General features: G+C 40.3%; 1 protein-coding gene across 5 annotated transcripts; it reads right to left on the reverse strand.

The window, feature by feature from the left end:
* Positions 1 to 64: 64 nt before the first annotated feature.
* ethe1 (ETHE1 persulfide dioxygenase) lies at positions 65 to 13620 on the reverse strand. Of its 5 annotated transcripts, none has more exons than XM_051405889.1 (7): positions 12983 to 13620; positions 11569 to 11713; positions 5183 to 5331; positions 4825 to 4954; positions 4599 to 4688; positions 4070 to 4186; positions 65 to 3931 (listed from the first exon to the last, which is right to left on the reverse strand). In XM_051405889.1, exons 1-7 carry the CDS (start codon positions 13190 to 13192, stop codon positions 3885 to 3887), a joined length of 888 nt encoding a protein of 295 aa, XP_051261849.1. In that variant the 5' UTR covers positions 13193 to 13620; the 3' UTR covers positions 65 to 3884. The 5 variants fall into 5 exon arrangements, with proteins under 5 accessions (XP_051261849.1, XP_051261848.1, XP_051261847.1 ...); XM_051405888.1 differs by lacking the exon at positions 5183 to 5331 and adding an exon at positions 10908 to 11056 and having other exon boundaries at positions 12983 to 13619; XM_051405887.1 differs by lacking the exon at positions 11569 to 11713 and adding an exon at positions 6230 to 6374 and having other exon boundaries at positions 12983 to 13617.
* Positions 13621 to 13738: the final 118 nt, after the last annotated feature.

Here is a 13738-nt window from a genome sequence, read left to right on the forward strand (position 1 = left end):
GGCCGGGGGCAAAAAGTAATAAGAAGGGCCCCAGCTGCATGCAGTGAAGCATCCACACAGAAAGTCAGTATTATAGTTTTTTATTATGTGAGTCAGATTTAAAGGAGAATTACAAGAATTCTGTAATAAAAGCACTCAGGGAACTATTAACTATTTAACCATTTAGAGGCACATAGAGGCCAACGCATTTATTTAGCATATGGGGTCGATAGATATAATCGTCTCATTCTAATGTGACAACACACAACAAAGAAGGAAAGCTGTCAGTCCTCCTTGGTGAAGGGACAACAGCTCTTTTAGTAGCTAAATATGTGTCTGCCTGCCACAGCCTGAGGGACCCATGTAGTTGAGTAATTGTATTAAATGATATATATTGTTACTGTTCTTAACATGTTTTTGTTCATGCGATTAAAGCCCTTTTGAAATGAATTAAATATTGAGGTTATTATACACTAATCAAAACATACCAATGAATATGATATTCCATTCCTGCCAATACATCCTCCTAAATGTTACACTGGACCTTTAAGAACACTTACTATTGAGTATAAGTCCCTGCAGCAGTCTTATATTGATACCAGTGGAGATTAAAATACCATAAAGTATTAGACAGTCACTGTAAACTTTAAACTCCCACAGCAATGTGAATTCCTGTTGCAAATGTTAGTGTAACTGATTTAAGAATACCGAAAACTGTACACTTTTTATAAACATTGTAGGAGATAAACATTTCAACAAGTATAAGACCTCTCTGAATTTAAACTAAGACCCTATATGAGTATTTTCTTTAGGGTCTCTTGGGCTCTTCACTCTGAGAGCTTTATCGCCCTGACTGGCCTCTTTACTGCTCTTTCTGAATGAGCTGATAGTGTAATAGATTCTGTCAAGTGACATGTGGCCGGTGTGAGAGAGAATGGGCAGTAGGTTCACGGTGGCACGGTGTAAGTGGGCTGAGGGAGAGACTCAAAAGAGGGCTGGCAGATGGGTGACACAGACTGGGTGAAAGGACAGCTGGCAACTTCACAGAAGCAGAGAAACAGGATCAAGATAATAGGATGACTTTACGTGGAAACGACTGTGCCTCTAAAGCAACATATCTTCAACTTGATGGCGCCAACAATCACACACACCTCCTGTTTTGAATTAAAAACAATGCAGGTGTCTGTCGGCGAGGACACTAGGTGAGGCAGAGGCGGGCCAATAATGTTGTTTGTCTCAAGTGCTGACAGAGACAGCTGGTAGATGGTCTATGTGTGTGCTAACAGTATTAACTTGCACGTGACGACAACACCCACCAACAGATAACCTTTTTTCTCTGAACGATACACTTTCTTTTATTCTTTAACAGTCTTCTTTATAACAACGTTGCTTTGAATCTTTTGAGGAGTTTAAAACCTTGCAGGCATTTCACTCCTGAAACATCAAAGATATTCATGTAATGACCCAAATATCAATAACAAGTGCAGCTGTAAGGAACCAGATAGGATTAAATTCAGCAGCCCTGATATACTGTGTATCAGGGTAATATCGGCCTGTTGTTATGCACTAACACCAACCCTTCTCTCCTGATACCAATAACTCAAAATCCGTATACTTCACTGTGTAAAACTAATGTAAAATTACATTGACAAAGTAACTGCACCTTAGTTGGATTGGTCACATCATGAGCAATACCTAATCTTCTTCATAAGGTCAATATCAGTGTGATCTGGTGTATCAGATCAGTGCATGTTTATTAGTAAATAGTCCAAGTCCATGGCCATGGCCATGATGGTGAATCCTCCCTAACCATTACTCAAAAAGACAACCTGATGTACGTACATTATTAGACCACTGAGTAGTCTCATAATGTCGCTTTTCTGTGTTTTACTAAAGGTTATGGTTTATTTAAATGGTGTTTTAGTGTTTAAAGGGGCCAACGTTTCATTTCATGCAGCACAAGCACAAATATCCTGACTTTTAGTTCCTTGTCAAGATTATAAAATGATATGTAAACAAACTCAAATCTTTTGTTGGACCCTCCCTGGCTAGTAAACACCCACACCCATCAAACTCCACACCCCCAGTTTGTGACACACTCTGTTACAGATTTGTGGCCTCCAAAACCAAGCTGTGATAACCCTCATGTCATAGAATACTCCCTCCATAACCACAGATTAAATTTTACAATTGCTCTCACATAGTGAGTTATATTCCCCGAGACAAGTCAATTGAACTGTCAACAATCAGTGTAGTGCTCCTTTAAATCCTGGCAAGAGTACAAATCTGAGGAGGAATGCTGCTTGAAAACAACTCAATAGAAGCATTTTGATGCTGACCCTAAAAAGCACACAATAATTCCAACACCACCATACAACATACTATCACATGTTCTGTGAAAGAGGCATGTGGCTGACAGAAGCCAACACTCCCAAACAAACCTGTCTTACTCGCTGGTGAGCTGTTAAACGCAGGCTGAGAGCAGCACGTACAGAACATCTGGAAGTCCAGGAGCAGACGTCACTGTGTTGATACTTGGCATGGATGCTTTTCTCCATATCTTATTGAGCTAATGACACACATTTTAATAGACACCGTTGTCCATTATTCATCTAGAGGATCAGATGAGAGTTGAGAGCAAAAACACATGGCAATGACATCTTGTCAATGGAAACTTGGCTCTGAGAGATTCCGAATGCAAATAACGTAGTTTCATCTTCCTGGTATGCAAAAAGGCCGTGGCTGGCAGCAGAGTGAGTGGTGTGTGTCTGACTCAATGTCTGTGTGTGTCTGTGTGTGTTTGAAGCCTCGGATAAAAGGAGTCCGGAATCACTGGAAAGGCCATGTGGAAGAACTCAATTGTACTAGTTAAGCATTCATGAATACTAAACCAAACCTTGAATGGAACATTCCTATCTGAGCTCTCCTTTTTGTAAATGTCCTCCCAAATTCATAATAACGCAGCTGAATAAAGAGAAAAGAATACACACATTTAACTTCAATCAAAAAAAAAAAAAATTAAGTTTAAGTTTTTCCTCAAGTACAGTACAGATCTTTAGCACTGATTGCATCTCTATTTTAAAGGTTATATATATATATATGAGATTTTGAACATTAATATAGCAGCATACAACTATTTTCTGTGTAAAGATATGTTGGAATAATGGTGCCCTGAGCAGAGAATGAAGTCACACCCCTTCTGGGTCTGTAGTAGTCTGTGCCTTGTATACTTCACCAGTCCAGCCACGCATGCTTGTGATTCCCTCCACGTGCAACAGAGGAGAACGACTTAAACGGCTGTTTTTATCATCTACGTTGGTGAATTAAGGAATTATTTCATCCTTTCCATAATGTTGTCAGACACTTAACAATCTGAGCCTGTCAGTGGCAAAAACAAGCACTTTTAGAGGACGTACTTTGACAGGCACATTTGTCCTCAATGATTAGCTTCATTGCTGCAATTGCAGCCTGTTTTACGATTATCTGTAATTCATTTTGTAAGGAGTTCGGTCTAGACCTGCTCTATTTGAAAAGTGTCCTGAGATAACTTTTGTTATGAATTGGCGCTATACAAATAAGAACTGAATTGAATTGAATTAAAATTACTGTTTTTGGATTGGATTCGTAGGCCGTGGCACCCATTTGTTTGGTCTGAGATGCTGTGATTTAGTGGGACTTCTAGTAACAGTACATTTCGTAACCTTTAAACATGATCACATTGATGTTAGTAGCTGCAAATGACATCACAGCTATTCAAATACACATCTTACATTAGCACAAATACAAGAAATAAAGCACATCATGGTAAGCAGTTTTTGGTGAATCCTGCTCAGATACAAACATGTAAATGTTAATCACTTTGCTACGATTGATGATTGATTAAATTCCTCCCTTTTGCAGGACGTTCAGACTTCGTGTACTCCACAAACCAGATTAGCAGGCACTGAAATATCTGCAAAGGAAGAAGTAATGAAAACAGTTTTCAGTCAGTTATAATCTTGAACATGTCATTTTATAGTCTAGGAATAAGACTTGTTTACTAACAGAACCATGGTAGAGGTTGGATGATAGAAAAAATGGTTTCTGGTACCGATTTTCTTAGGCTTGGGAAGGTTCAGGTTGTTCATGATGTCCACAAACTCCTCCACGCTCTTGGTCAAGCGTGGGTTAAACTTACGCTCCTCACCGACCGTAGATGCCGTCTGACCTGATACACAAAGACAAACACAGTTCAATATGTCATCTGTGGTGACTGTGGTCTTGTTTACCTGCTATTGCCCTCACAGATCAATCAAAAGAAATATAATATTTGATAAGTGCAGAGAAATCACATGGTGCTGGCAGATATCCAAATAACTGATATACTGTAAATACATTGTGACAGATGTATATCAGCACACTTGTATCAGATGATATCAGCTGGGAAATGAGTATAACTGACTTTGTGATCTGACCTGTTTGCACTTACATTTGTACAACTTGCAAAGACATGTGTATCGTATCAGTATTGATTGCTGCAACTGGAAACAGCTTTATAACGCTATGCTTATGCTTAAAATCTGCTGATTAAAATGGTAACATATGACATAAACACTCAGATGTGTGGGTTTTCAGCCAACCTCGGTAGTCGTGTGCTGGGTAGACGAGGCAGTGGTCAGGCAGAGTAAAGATCTTCTGATGGATTGACTCATAGAGCCTCTTAGCGCAGCCTGAATAAGAGAGACAGCAGTTGGCAAAGATTAGACAACAGAAAACAGATGCAATACTGCCCTCTTGTGTTCTTCTAGCAGTATTACCAAAACAAATGGTTTCTCTTTCAGGCAGTGTTGGAGCATTTTAGCGTACCCTGTTGGAAGTCTGTCCGGCCACAGCCTCTGATGAGCAGAGTGTCCCCAGTGAAAGCCATACTCTGGTCCCCTAAAACCAGCGTCACGCACCCATCAGTGTGTCCCGGTGTCTCTCTCACTGTCAGATACTAGAGGGCAGAAGAGACAAAGGTCAACACAAGGCATTAAAAACCTCTACACAGCTCTAACACAGCAACAGATGATACAGATCCAAAAAGATAAGTATGCAAAGACTTACAATACTATATTGTAGTTTACATGTTGACACACTGGGACAACTAACCCTAAACACAAGTGAATCTGTCTAAAGTAAGGGTTGGATGGATGCAGTGAAATAAGTGACATGTTCTTCTTACATGTTTTCCAAAGGGGATCTTGTCTCCCTCTGACAGGTGAATGTCTGCAGAGGCACCGCTGAGTTTGGAGATTGCACTCTTCAGCCCAGCCAATCTTTTCTTCATCAGCCCAGTGCTTGTGATGTGGTCCGCATGGCAGTGGGTGTTTACTAGCAGAGAAAAAAATAGTATAGATCACCACAGGGGTTGGCACAGGGTGTTAAATTCACTTTCGTGTCCATTGGCAAAATGGCTTGTGAATGTTCAAAGCAAATTGTGAAGCAAATCTACCAGTGACTTGCATATTTTACTACCACTGGGCTGGTGGTGCTTTTAAACCCTGGTTAATTTAATATTATCATAAAAGTTAGCAAGTTTTACATATATACATACATATATATTATATTATAATTTTTACACAATTATATCGTCCAAATTAACAATGGCAAGCTAATTCTAATTTAAAGAAAAACTAGCTTACCAGCGTTTTTCATAAGTTTTTCTTTGTCTGTTTTATGTGTTTAGTTTTTTTAATTGTAATAGTGGAACCCAGGCCATTGTTTTAAAAAATCACTTTCATTATTTTATTTTTTAATTTTGCATACAATGTTCCATATTATGTTACAGATAGCAATATTGGAAACATATTCCTATTAATATTGTCATATTTATTTCAGCCATATTGCCCAGTCTCAGGGGTCTTTTGATATGACTAACCCACAATCTACAGTGTGCAGTGGTCTTACTGAGTTCATAGTCCTCAGAGTGAGTGATGGTTCATATAAGCACACAAAATATCTATATGAATACATATGGGACTTTATTCCAGGGCTATAATAACCTTGCTCCTGAGCAAAGTTACTCCTTACTTTGCAGAATCAGCAACAAAACCTGAGAAGTTTTCCCCAAAGCCAGCTGTTACAGTCAAATTAGCCTTATCCAACCTTCACATTATAGTTCACAGGATAATGTGTAGTGGAAATGTTCGTCATTAAAACGAACAAGAGGTCTGTACTGGGCGATGATGGAAAGGGGACACTGATATTTACAGACACATAGGAAGTATACCTGCCACTTTCAGAGTGAGCCCCAGTTCATGTATGAGCTTCAGGTCCCTGTCAATGGTCTCCAGCACAGGATCGATGAGGATCGCCTCCTTGGTCTCCGTGTCTGCGAGCAGGTAGGTGTAGGTGCTGCTCTCCGACTCGAACAGCTTAACAGAGAAAAACAAAACAAGTGAGGGCACAGGAGTGACTCAGCAGTAAATCACAAAGGATGGCAACGGTTGGTAACGATGCACATCCTCCCCCCCGTCGTTCTCTGATAGTGTGTGTTTGTGCATGAGAGATAACGAGAGAGAGAATGAAAGTTAGAATGAGATAGAAGAGAGGATGTGAAGCTACTTGTTGTCAAACTGTGTGCTTTTGAAGTATTTGGAAAGGTTGCACTGTTACTCATGCATATATATTTACTGTTTATAAGGAAAGGACATGTGTGGAGAGTAAACATTTACTTAAAACAAAATAAAAAGCCTCAAAATCCTCTTATTCGCTTGTTCTGGAGCTTTTGAGCATATCACACAGGTCTCTTTGCCATGAAAATGCAGATGTTCAAACTTTCCACGATAGGGACAATGTAATAAAGTTGAAAGCTGTAGAAAAAGACAGTAAGTGGACCTTGAGTTAAGATTGTTTTGTCAACTGCTGTTTCCATGGTGCATAATAAACTGTCAACTCCAAATAGTGCCTCTCCTCTGCTGTCACCTAAATCTGAGGCTGGACATGGCACAGAGATGTCCACTGCAGTGTCATCATGTTTCAGCCACAACATTACAGTACACACACACACACACACACACAGTTATAAGGTTATTGCATGAACACTGAGCAGACCGATCGAGGTGAGCCATGTGTTTGGTTGGAAAATGTCACAACCACAATCCACACAGAAGAGTCTTGTGACTTAGTTTGGTTGGATTTAAACGAACTACAACTTTTACTGCAACTTAACTACATAGCTCCTGGCTCACTTCCTATTAGCGTTAGCAAAGTATTTACACACATTGCTGCTTTTTATTCAAGCGTCGTACCGGACAAAACATAACCTAAACTGGAAGATCATAAACCATATTAATATGAACCTACTTGTCTGAAGAACAGTCCTTTGGTCAGCGCCATTCTGGAGCAGTACGGTGCTCGCAGCGGGCGAATGTCAGTACTTTTATCCGGGGACAGAAGCGCCTTCTGCCGGCTGCAGCGGAACTCGAACCCTCGGTGCTTGGTGCGTGAGAGCCAGAGCCCGTTGAGCTGGTTTCACCTTGAAGAGGTTTTTCCTTTATGGGTAAAATCAGCTCTTCACTCTGGGCTGGACTCTTTCTGAATGAGCAGGTTGAGAATGGGCAGTCGGTTCATGGTGGCACAGTGTTAAATGGGCGAGACTGAAGTGGAAGAGGGGCTGGCCTGGCAAATGGGTGACAGACTGGGTGAGAGGAAAGCTGGCAGCTTCGCTTCCCAGTAGCAGATAAACAGGATCAAGAAGGGGGGGAAAAGCATCATATCTTCAGCTTGATGGTGGGAATAGTCACACGCAAATCTTGTTATTCAGAAAAACAATGCAGGCGCCTGTGTGTGAGCTAATGTTTGTTTGTTTGTCTACTGTGAACAGCCAACACCCACCAACAGATGGGCTGGTCGGTCTAAACCAGGGATTCCCAAATGTGTTCATGTCCAGGACCACCACAATAGATGCACATTAAATCACAGACCTCCACTGTAAGAGGATTTTGACTTAAGGAATCCCCTTTGAGTATGTTTTTATTTTGTTTTTAGATTTGAAGATAAAGTCCTAATTATCAATCAGTGATCAAACTTGGATCTCTAATAAATTACAATCATTCAAAACCAGCATCTGTATTTATTTGTGTTGTACTTCCAAAAAATGCAATAAAACATTTTTTAAAAATTGCTGTGCACCCCATACACCCCACTCCAGGACCCCTGCTGGTCCCCAGACCCCAGTTTGAAAACCACTGCTCTAACCACCTCTTATTCTTAAACAAGTCTTCCTTATTACAAAGTTGCTGTACATCTTTTTAAATAGTTTTTGCAGGCATTTCACCCCCAAAACAACACATGAATATATTGATTACATGAATATATCGTTATTACCCAAGTATAGTTGTTTTAAGTAAAATTAAAGCTGTGTAACATTTAGGAGGATCTATTGATGTAGTGTTGATGATGAAAGTCTGACATGACTAAAGCAGAAATTGCGTCACAAACAAGCTAATATTTAAAAAAAAGTTTTATTCACATATTCACCATTACTGGATTAAAATTAGGTATTTCTCTAAGTTTAAACATTGTTGGAAACATCTGGGATAATGTAAGCACACAGCTCAACAAAACATATAACATAGGTCTAGCGTATTTAGACATTTCAATGCAGAAATGTTACATTGTATATCTTTAAAACCGGTTCAATAGAAACATTTTGATGCTGACTCTTAAAAGCTCACAATCAGTTCAACATACTCATACAGCATACTATCACGTGAGCAAGTTTCTCTGGGAGAGGCATGAAGCCGCGTCAGAGGCCGACACTACCAATCGAACCTGTCTTACTGGCTGGTGAGCTGCCAAACACGGGTTCCATGTAGAAGAACTTCATTGTCCCAGTTAAGCATTTATCAATACTGAACCTGGAAACATTCCAATCTGAGCTCTCCTCGTAAATGTCCTTAATTCAAAAAGAAGCTGAATAAAAAGTCAAGAATTCCCTCATTTACATTCAATAAAAAAACAGAAAAAACAATTATTATAGTGTTTTTTCCTCAAGTACAGATCTTTAACACTAATTTCTAATCATAGAACTGATTGAATTTCTATTTTAAGCATAATCACATTGATGTCAGTAGCTGCAAATGACAGCATAGCCATTAAAATACACATTTGCATAAATACAAGTAATAAAGCACATCATGGTAAGCAGTTTTTGGTGAATCCTGCTCAGATACAAACATGCAAATGTTAATCACTTTGCTACGATGTAGATGATTTGATTAAATTCCTCCCTTTTGCAGGACGTTCAGACTTCGTGTACTCCACAAACCAGATTAGCAGGCACTGAAATATCTGCAAAGGAAGAAGTAATGCAGTTTTCAGTAACAGAAGTATGGTTACAGGCAGGATATTTACATTTTCTAAGTATGAGTGTGCACTGAGGTGTTACAACCTTGAGAATGTAATTTTTTGGGCCCAGGAATTTGATTTATGGAGGCTGGACTAAAGGAAAAAAAAAACTTTTTTATACCTATTTTCTCAGGCTTGGGGAGGTTCAGGTTGTTCATGATGTCCACAAACTGCTCCATGCTCTTGGTCAAGCGCGGGTTAAACTTGCGCTCCTCACCGACCGTAGATGCCGTCTGACCTGATACACAAAGACAAACACAGTTAAACACGTCATCTGTGGTAATTGTGATCCTAATGTTTACCAGATATTGAACCTCAGTGAGTGATATACTGCAAATACTTCTTGACAGATGTATATCAGCACACTCGCATCGATGATATCTGCTGAATCAGTATGCATGGAATGACTCGACCTGAGCGTGACCTGTTTGAACTTTTGTAAAACTACTCTCGTAACTGCATGTGTATCGTATCAGTATTGATTGCTACAACTGGCAACAGCTTTATAATGCTATGTTGGTACTTAAAATCTGTCTATGTGCATAAGGATGAGATATGACAGAAACACTCAGATGTGCGGGTTTTCAGCCAACCTTGGTAGTCGTGTGCTGGGTAGACGAGGCAGTGGTCAGGCAGAGTAAAGATCTTCTGATGGATTGACTCATAGAGCCTCTTAGCGCAGCCTGAATAAGAGAGACAGCAGTTGGCAAAGATTAGACAACAGAAAAAAAATGTAATACTGCCCTCTTGTGTTCTTCTAGCAGTATTACCAAAACAAATGGTTTCTCTTTCAGGCAGTGTTGGAGGAAGGGAAATTCAAGAATGGCAAGAACAGGCATTTGATATGAGATTTAGCGTACCTTGTTGGAAGTCTGTCCGGCCACAGCCTCTGATGAGCAGAGCGTCCCCAGTGAAAGACATACTCTGGTCCCCTAAAACCAGCGTCACGCACCCATCAGTGTGTCCCGGTGTCTCTCTCACTGTCAGATACTAGAGGGCAGAAGAGATAAAAGTCAGCACAAGGCATGCAAAAAAATCTTTACAGGGCAACAGATGTTACAGATCCAAAATTATAAAGTATACATGTCTGTATCCATATACATTACTGAGCTGAAAGGGCACGGGATAGGAGGAGAAAAGTAACATACGATAGATACAGTCCTCGGACTCCATATGGACTGTAGACTATTGGTTTTTGAAATGGATCAAATATACAGTGATTACCACCAATGGATGCAGATGTTTTTGTCTTGTTTGGATTTGTATATTGTGCTTATGAGGGGTGTGTTTGTATGTTTGTATATTTGCTGTATTTCTATTGTAGGATATATTTTAGAGTGTTAATTGTGGAAGGTTTATGTTTATGTTTGGTTGTTGATTTGTTTACTGTTTGATGGCGGTGGGTAACAAGCCAGAATCTTCGCTGTGTTCTAAGCTAATGGGATGGGTCATGTACATGACCAGAAATAAATCAAATAAAATGTTAATTCATTAATTCATTTGTTCATTTATTTGATTGACTGCATGCAGTGAAATAAGTGACATGTTCTTCTTACATGTTTTCCAAAGTTGATCTTGTCTCCCTCTGACAGGTGGATGTCTGCAGAGGCACCGCTGAGTTTGGAGATTGCACTCTTCAGCCCAACCAATCTTTTCTTCATCAGCCCAGTGCTTGTGATGTGGTCCGCGTGGCAGTGGGTGTTTACTAGCAGAGAAAAAATAAATAAAAAAAGATTACAATGATGATCACAAGTTAAATCTAATAAAAAAAACAAAAACAGGTTAAGCTATTAATTAGGTTTTTTGTTTTATATGTGTTTTGTCTGTAGAACCCACGCCATCACTTGTGTGAATGTTTCTTATGTACATACATATAGCATACAATTTTACATATTCTTTTATGTATAGCAAAACATTTAATTATTAATATTGCCCTAGGGGTCTTGAGTAACGCACAATCTAAAGGGTACACTGGTCTAACTAAGATCATAATCTTGGTAATAGTAAAAAAGTTCCAGGGCTATTATTACCTCATACTTTGCACAATTAGTAACAAAATCTGAGACATTTTCCCAAAAGCCAAGTGTTCCAGTTTGTGGGACAAATTATCCTTATTCAATCTAAACGTTATAGTTGTGGTGGACACGTACAGAAACAAACAGTTGTCTGAATGTATTAAATAACATCATATCTCTTAGCAGTTAGCGGTTAAGATACCTGCCACTTTTAGATTGAGCCCCAGTTCATGTATGAGCTTCAGGTCCCTGTCAATGGTCTCCAGCACAGGATCGATGAGGATCGCCTCCTTGGTCTCCGTGTCTGCGAGCAGGTAGGTGTAGGTGCTGCTCTCCGACTCGAACAGCTTAACAGAGAAAAATAGGTGAGGGCACAGGAGTGACTCAGCAGTAAATCACAAAGGATGACAACAGTTGGTAATGATGCACATCCTCCCTGTCGTTCTCTGTTAGTGCAGGTTTATACATGTGAGATAGTAAGAGAGTAAGAAAGAGATAAAAGATATGATGTGGAGCTACTTGCTGATGCAGAATGTGTGCTTTTGAAGTATTCGGAAAGCAGTGTAAGTCATAAATATGTATTTTTAGTATTGTATTGAAAGGACAGCCCCTTGAGTTGTAGCGTCTCTTTTCGAGGGGGCCCTCAAGGGGCATATACAAACTACAACACACAAAAATTGCATTATGTAAATTGCATTACATAACAAACCCCTTTCCCATCTACACACTCAGTCCACAGTTGTTGAACAAGAAAATTGGATACAGTGACCCAGATAATAAATCAAGATCATTAGCATGGATTGAAGACTAAGATTAAGTACACAAAAGCAAGAACAAGTTGTTTTTAGACGAGAAAATAAGGAGGCAGCGGAAAGAGGTAAATAGATCTAAAAACAAAAGTGGAAGATTATTCCAATCCCATTTAATGTTTATTCTCAAATGATATGTGTTAAATACCAATTTAAGAGGAAACCTTTACTTAACACAAAAAAAAATAAAAAATATGTAGCTGCCAATACAATCAAAACTCAAGATCCAATTACTGTCTTGTTTTGGAGCTTTTGAACATATCACAAAGGTCTCGTTGCCATGGAAATGTAGATTTCCCATGATAGGGACCATGCAATAAAGTTGGGAGCTGCAGATAAAGAGATAAGTTGGACCTTGTCAGCTGCTCTTCAGGTCAATAATACACTTTCAACTGGGAAAATATCTCTCCTCTGCTGGAACCTATGAGGCTGGACAGGACACATTATGTCCACTGTCCACTGCAGTGTCATGTTTCAGCCACAACAACATTACAGTACATTACAGTTATAAGGTTTGTGGCGTTATCGTATAAACCATTGAGCAGATTGAGCGAGGTAAGAGATCTGTTTCACTACCACAACCCACACAGATGAATCTCATAACCTAGTGTGGTTCAATTTAAACGAACTAACAACTTTGAATGCAACTTAACAGCAGGATAGTTAAGCTAACGGCTAACTCCGCCTAGCTCTACTTCCTATTAGCTCGAAGCAAAATATTTACACATATTGCTGCTTTTTATTCGCGTGTTGAACCGGACACAGCAACCTAAACTGAAGCAGAACAACATATTAATATGAACCTACTTGTTTGAAGAGCAGTCCTTGGGTGAGCGCCACCCTGGAGCAGTACGATCTGCTGGGTGCTCGCAGCGGGTGAATGTCATTACTGACGCCGGGACAGAAGCGCCTTCTCTCGGCTGCAGCGTAACTCGAACCCTCGGTGCTTGTCCTCAGGCGAAGCGTGAGAGCCAGAGCCCGTTGAACTGGTCTCACCCTGCTTATTACCGAGCACATTGTCGTCCGTTTGCTGTTGCCCTAGCTGCACTACCACATAAATATCTATAAATATATGTAGAGAGAAATATTTTTGACCACCAGCAGCAGTTCGGAGGCACCGTCTGCGGCTGCGTCTGCGGCTGCGTCTGCACCGGTATGTCTCCGCGTTTAGCCCGAGCTTGTGGAAGTCCAAAGAAAACCTCACAGTTCAGAGTCAAAACTAAACTCTCACCTTGGATGAACCCAGAGTCAACAGTGGTGTTACAGCGCCTCTCTCTTTTAAAGCTGTGACTGGTGCCATAACCAGTGTTTGTTATTGAGCAAGCCAAAAGTGGGATAGTCCAGCGCAGTCCAGCAGGTCAACTTCCCACACGGGCATCTCAGCGCACACACCACGGGTCAGTACTGAAGTCGTTACCGTCTGTCGTGCACGAGTATCGCTAGTGCATGACTCACGCACACGCACACACATGCACACGCACGCACCGCTTACACAATGCCAGCGTCGTCTGCAGCGGTGGCCTACGTGACTGTTGACATACACTTCATCAGACAATCTCATGC

This window comes from Dicentrarchus labrax, unplaced genomic scaffold (genome assembly GCF_905237075.1).
Source record: "Dicentrarchus labrax unplaced genomic scaffold, dlabrax2021, whole genome shotgun sequence".
NCBI lineage: Eukaryota > Metazoa > Chordata > Actinopteri > Moronidae > Dicentrarchus > Dicentrarchus labrax.

What these genes read in the sequence shown, in the direction of transcription:
- ethe1 (XM_051405889.1), bottom strand. Translation starts at nt 13,192, where the DNA reads ATGTGCTCGGTAATAAGCAGGGTGAGACCAGTTCAACGGGCTCTGGCT. An exon ending in CCCAGCACACGACTACCGAG is followed by an intron (nt 4,187 to 4,598) that starts GTTGGCTGAAAA and finishes TTTGTGTATCAG; the next exon opens with GTCAGACGGCATCTACGGTC. An exon ending in TCCCAAGCCTAAGAAAATCG is followed by an intron (nt 3,932 to 4,069) that starts GTACCAGAAACC and finishes CTTCCTTTGCAG; the next exon opens with ATATTTCAGTGCCTGCTAAT.